Raw genomic sequence first — 6704 nt, 5'->3', positions numbered from 1 at the left:
TTTTAGAAAACTTGTAATAGAAAACAATTGTCTTATTGTATTGTGATTAAACAACTGGTGAATATGGTGATATCTATTAGTTAAAATAAAATCGTATTCGCTTGTGGTGACTGTGACCAATAAATACTATTTTAAGACATGTATATCTTTATTGTAATAATTAATTATATTATTAAACTTTATTTTAATTTCATTTTTCCGGAGATATCCTTGTCTTCCTTTTTTTCTTTTTTTATTATGCAATAACAATACAACAATTACAAAGGCAAAGAGAGAACAACAAAAAAAAAACAATGAGGGTTGCAAACAATAATCCAAAGCATCTTATAAGATTTACACCATAAGAAAGTATTACACGCAATAGAATTATTAGAGTTACTCAACGAGTTTACATACATATCAAAATAAGGAGTTTTCTTTGAAAATTTACATTTATGAATGTAAAATTTAGCAAGAAATAGCAATAGATTAATAATAAATTTGCAGTGAGAAGGGTCTAAATTTAAAGAATAACCTAAAAACACAATTTTGGGGGTTATACAGAAATTTGGATATAAATATTTTTTTAAAAAATTGGAAAAGTCAACCCAAAATACTTTACAATAGACAAGTCCTTGTCTTCCTATTTAGTGGGTTTACTCTGGAAAAATCGTTGTTGTTTCAGTGACAGCCGTGTTAGCCAATCAGAAAACACAGAGACGGCTTTCTGCCAAAATCAACCAATGGCGTGGGTTTGAGGCGGGGACATCTTTTTGTCCGACCAATGGGAGTATTTGAGGAAACCTTCGGTTCCCTTTGGTGTCGCTAGTGGTCCAAACGTTTATAGCAGCTTACAGCTTTAATACTGTAGACTCAAAGAAATTTTTAAACGCACGTGCTATTTTAATACCCATTTTATATTCATATTTGTTGAACCAGCAGGTAATTTTACAATCACACTGGAAATATAGCATAAACTGGTCAATAAAATAACAACGACACCAAAACCTCATCAGTGGCTGGAACCACGCGGATTGATAAACGCCGCACAATATACAAATTTGCAGGTAATGTTACATTGATGTTTATTGATTTTATTCACATCTCAGAACAATGCTAAATTAATTAGTGTATTTATTTTAAGTTTATTTTAAGTTTATGAACGTATTAAGACGCCTGCTTTTCATAAGGGCTGAATTTAAATTGAATGAATTCAACAATTAATTCAGTTTAATTGTTGGCATCAACTTGTAGGGATGGCAGAAGACTCCAACTCTGTGAAAGCCGTGGAAAAGGAGATAAAAGATGATCCAGGCTCGAGTGGAGATGCACTTGTGTGAGTAACTTACAAGAGTTGTACTACAACACACCACTAGGCCCTTTATGTATTATAAATGAAGTTGCATTGTGTGTCCAATCACATCCTCAAACACTTGTCCAAATGTACTGTAAGTATAAGCAACCCTTGATCTTGACTGACTTTCTTCCAGTAATTGTGCTTTGCTGGCATACACTCTACTCAGACTCACACATCACCCCTAATGCATCTGTGAATTCTGTATATGAGTATACAAGTGAGCTAAATATTTGTTATTCATCTGAGAATAAGCACGATTTAATGGCAACACAAACAACAGCTGCACATTATTATACACTGCACGCTGCACTTTGCAGCAGGAAACGCCTTTCGCGTTACTGCGAAAGATGGAGACAAATTGAGCCTCTCAAACAAATGATGTGCACCAGAAATCGTAAATCTAACCAAGTGTGAAGTGAGTGCCAAGAGCTTGCATTCATTATTCAGTGAGTTGTACTCTATCTTCTTTATGAATAAATTATTTTACTTCGATATCTAATGCATTATATGGGTGCACACTAACGCTGGGGACATCCATCCGTCTCTGGCGTTTGTAATTAATCTGATGAAAGACTTGGACACCTGTAAGTGTTGCTGACAGCCGCCTGTTGTGACGAGGCCTGCTGGCAGGCTGTCACACACTCCAGTGAAGGGAGAAGTTTATTTGTAAAGCACTAATATGGATTCGGAACTCTTCAGCACTAATGGCCTTTTTATGTCCCCCCTCCTCTCATCTATTCCCACCCCTCCTTCTTTTCTCATATACGTTTGTCTTTTGTCTCATATTCCTCTCATCATCTTTTCCTCTTCATTTTTGTTCCTCCGCAGAGTAAAGCCCAAGAAAAAGAAAGCAAAGGCCAAAGGCAAGGCGAAGCCTCAGCACGAAGGGAAGGAGAAAAGACACAGGAAGGTAGTTTTTCAATGTCACCATTCATTTTCTTTCGTCATGCCCCTGGGATTCTCTCTTCAAGTCCGGTTTAATTAAGAGGCCCTGTTAGCTTTGCTGTAAAGGAATATTTATGCAGACATATCATTCAGAGCCTGCTTCGTACTGTAGGTTACAGAGACCCCAAATATAACAAGAACCGACTGCTACACGGAGCATAACCTAAAAGCATTTAGTCAGCGAGCAATCAAGTCTGTGATCGGGATGTCAGATTCATAGGTTGCCAAAACCTAGATGTAACAAGAATAGATTGTTACGCAGAGAGAAGCAAACAGTGCAATCTTCCCTCTTCAGGGCGGTTGCAAGTAACCGCTCATTATCTGCAAACGGTAGTAATAGTATTTTGCCATTATGCAAGTCTGTTCTTTAATGCAACCTACTTCCAGCCATGCTGATATTTTTGTAGAGGAATATGATTCTCCTTGACAGCTCCGGGCTCCGGTTTGGCCTCAAGTGATCTGGATGGCTTTCCTTGATAGCAGGTTGTAAGCCATTGATTAGACTGGGCTTCCCTGTGGTGTTTCAAACCCACAAATAGCCCTACTTTCCCCCTGCACCTTTATATTAGCATAATGCGGCTTCTTGAGCTTCTTCATCTCATTGATATTTCCGTGTATTGCCTCTTCTTTATTTATTACCTGCCACCTTAATACTGTGTTTTACTGGTACATGCACAGTAGAACAAGATGGAATTATAAAGGAACGTCCTTGTAAGTCAGTATGTAGGTTGCTTGGAACTTATTTTTGATTTTTAGCATATATTATTTAGACCATATATGTATAGATTTTTTTTAATTATCAACAATGACTATAAAAGTCTAATAAATGCTTTTCTTTTGTTCTATTTATCAAATAATTCTGAAAACAATTATGGATTCCACGAAAATATTAAGCAGATTTCAACATTGTTAATAAGAAGAAATGTTTCTTGAGCACCAAACTGGCATATTAGAATATTTGTCATATGACACTGAATACTGGAGTAATGGCTGCTGAAATTTCAGGAATAAAATACATATTAAAATATAATTAAATAGAAAAAAAAAATTAATTCACAGTATTTCTGTTTTCTGTATTTTTGCGCAGATAAATGCAACCTTGTTGAACAAAAGAATATATATTTTTTTTAATAACAATTTTATTTTTTGTCGAAACCTGTATTTGAACTGTAAAGTTCTGCTCATTTGGTGTTTATTTTATTTGTTCAGGTCTTAAAAAAATGCCTTAACTTCAAATTTGATTTAAAACACCCTGCAGATACTCTGATTATATACATATGCATACATATATGAACATGCATTTTTTAAATGTTATATATAAATGTTATATATATATATCATTTTTGTTTTTATATATAATTATAATATTTGGGAAAGCAATACATAAGTTTCCATCATCTAGTTGTCATGTTTTTTTTATCTTTCAGTTGAAAACGCCTCAAGAAGAGAGCATGGACTTTGAAGACAGTGGTGACAGAAGGTACAGTGAGATCGCTGTGTCACATGTGATGGTATTTTTAGTAGACAGTACTGCACATGCAGTTTCACAGACTCAGGCTTTTGATTTAGAGAAATGGCTTCAGCAGCCAGCAGCTGCACTTGGAGATGAGTTTTAATCCATTTACGATTCAAATATGCAATCATACTTTTTTTTTTTCTTGCCTTTGGAGTTGATGAAAATTAATTCTGATGATTTGAACGTGCACAATTCTGGACAATATCCATTCCGATTTTCTCGCTACATTGGCTGTCTTTCAGAAAATGTATTTATTTATTGGAACGAAAGCTGTGGCATGTCAGAAAAGTAATAAGTGAAAAGCATTCAGATTGGACTGGGTGGGAGGGGGTCCTTGGGGGGGGGGATTATAGAATGGAGCCTGAGGCATAAATCTGCGAAAAAGAAACATTTAACATGAAATGGTATTTCATATACAGAAATAAATTTTGTATGTAAGATTTTTAGACTGAAAAGTTGGACCATCTAAAATCTCTCGTTGGCTGTTTATGTCTCCGGATAAGAACAGTACATCTCTAATCAGGGACTTTGACAATCAGACACTTTGTAAATCAAGTCCTGCCGGTGATTGTAGGTGGGAGGTTGATTTACACGACAGAGGTCAGACTCTAAAACTGCTGAAGGTGTCCAAGTGTTCTTTTACACTTAATCTCTCCCAGAAAGTTCTCCACTGAATTGAACCGTTTGTTATGGTAATTGTAATTAATTGATTTGGTCTGCTCACCTCCCGCCACATCTGAATCATGCTTTATGGAAATTGAAGCTTGTATCTCTCCGCAATTATCCTTGGGCATAATTACCGTAATTTATATAATTATCATCAGTGGCCATTAAGCATTATTGTGTAATCACTGTAATTTAGTCATTGTCATTGGTCAATGCATATTTGTCCTTTTTTTTTAAGACTAAAGTTCTTACAGCCTTTAAATGTGTTTTTTGGTTGTTTGTCTCTTTAGCTCTCAGGTGAATGTGAAGGACGAGCCAGAGGAAGATCCAGACTTTGTAACAAAAGGGAAAGGTAAAAAGAGGAAAAGAAAGGTGGATAACACGGATGTTCCCTCTTCTACCTCTGAAGCTCCTTTGTAAGTGTTTGTTTTTTCTAGGCGTAGCAATGTTTGAATAGGCCAATAACAGTTCCTGCTTGATATATGGTGACCCTATACCACAAAACCAGTCATAAGGGTCACAAACAAAATGAGATTTGAGATTTGGCTGAGATACAACTATTTTGCACACTGAAGGTGCAAAAAAATCGAAATATTGAGAAAATCGCCTTTAAAGTTGTCCAAATGAAGTTCTTATTAATGCATTTTACTAATCAAAAATTACATTTGTTGGACATTTACAAAATATTTTTATGGAACATGATCTTTACTGAATGTCCTAATGATTTTTGGCATTAAAGAAAAATTTTGACCCATACAATGTAAAGTATTGTTGGCTATTGCTAGAAATATACCCATGCACCTTATGACTGGTTTTGTGGTCTAGGGTCACACTTCTTATTTATTGAGCCAGTGGGTTAAGCTGTGCCACTTTTTTCTTAAAGGGATAAATCACCCCAAAATTTACTCACCTTCATGTCATTCCAAACCTACATTGACTTACTATTTCAAAAGGAGATGTTTAGCTGAATGTCAAAGCTACTTTTTGTCCATACAGTGAAAGTGGAAGATAACAAGGACAGCCGTGGTCACCATTTACGTTCATTATAGGGAAAAGAGCAGCTTGGATATTTAATAGTTTACGGCAAATCTTTAGTCAAATAATTACCATGGTTTTGTGCATTGGAGGTTTACCAACATACATGATATGCATTTTATTCCTGAATAAATGGGCTTTTACATAATTGATTAAAAATGGCATTTTAGGATGGATTTCAGAGACCTTGCAATTAATTGTCTAGCTTATTTATTTTTAATTTTCCTCGAAGAGGATGGAATTTCTATTGATAGTCGCCTTTGAATTTTTAGCATGATAAAAGTGGTCATGTGCATTAATCACAGACAGCTCTTTATACTGGGCCCATTTTATATATAAACTGTTATTTAAACATTTGGGGGTTTTATGTTTTTGAAAGTCTCTTACTGTTTGTTCACCAAGGCAGCAGATATTTTATTACAAATCTGTTAAAAAACACAAAATTATGAAATATTATTAGAATCTATAACTCTTTTCTAATTGTAAAATAAGCTATTAAAATGTAATTTTGTCTGGTGATGGCAAATCTAAATTTTAGTCTTTGTCACATGATCCTTCAGAAATATGCTGATTTGGTGCTCAAAAAAGGATGCTTTACATGTATTGTCTGCTTGCTGAATTTCTCTGAAAGGCCAAAGAAGAAGAAAGCTGCAGAAGAGGGTCAGAAAAACTCAGCAACAGTGAAGAAAAAGATCAAGGGAAAAAAAGAAAAGGTGGGCTTTACCCAGAGTGCATTAGCGGTATATTGATTATAGAGAGAAGAATCGAGTGACAGAGCACTTGCTGAAATGCTAATAATTTGGATATTTGAAATCCAAAATCTTTAAAAAGGACACATGCTGAGATAAGCTACATAAATGCGCAGTCAGAAAGTTCTGAATGTCAGTAAAGTTTGCTTTAACTATAATTATGTACTATGCAGGGTTGATTTTGTGTTAATGTCTTTATCAGTTTTAGTAATATGCAATTCTTTTTTTTTTTTTGGTTGGAACTTCTGTTCACATGATGAATAGGCATGTTAGCGCTCTCCATTTTATTCACACAAATCACAGAAATGTAATTTCATTCATCTTGTGCTATTTATCTAAGCTGCCATCTGCAGGTCAATGTCAACTTCACAATCACCCTCCAGTTTGATGGATTTAAAAGACTATATCACAAAGCGATTGCCTCTGCTGAAAAGCCGTTATTTTGTTCAACAACTGT

General features: G+C 35.0%; 1 protein-coding gene across 2 annotated transcripts in view; it reads left to right on the top strand.

The window, feature by feature from the left end:
- The first annotated feature begins 791 nt into the window (after positions 1 to 791).
- The window catches only part of LOC306842786 (DNA topoisomerase I, mitochondrial-like), a 31395-nt gene continuing 25482 nt past the window's right edge, over positions 792 to 6704 (top strand). Inside the window, exons 1-6 of one of the 2 annotated variants that reach the window (XM_079373850.1) lie at positions 792 to 1046; positions 1234 to 1315; positions 2165 to 2246; positions 3709 to 3761; positions 4754 to 4879; positions 6130 to 6211. In XM_079373850.1, coding sequence (XP_079229976.1) covers positions 1236 to 1315; positions 2165 to 2246; positions 3709 to 3761; positions 4754 to 4879; positions 6130 to 6211 — 423 coding nt within the window. In that variant the 5' untranslated portion in view covers positions 792 to 1046; positions 1234 to 1235. The remainder of the gene's footprint in view (positions 1047 to 1233; positions 1316 to 2164; positions 2247 to 3708; positions 3762 to 4753; positions 4880 to 6129; positions 6212 to 6704) is intronic. The other variant, XM_079373851.1, reaches the window with a different exon arrangement.

This window comes from Barbus barbus (assembly GCF_936440315.1).
Source record: "Barbus barbus genome assembly, chromosome: 23".
Classification (NCBI taxonomy): Eukaryota; Metazoa; Chordata; class Actinopteri; order Cypriniformes; family Cyprinidae; genus Barbus; species Barbus barbus.
Note: the sequence above shows the minus strand (reverse complement) of the source record. Positions and strands in the feature narration are given on the sequence as shown.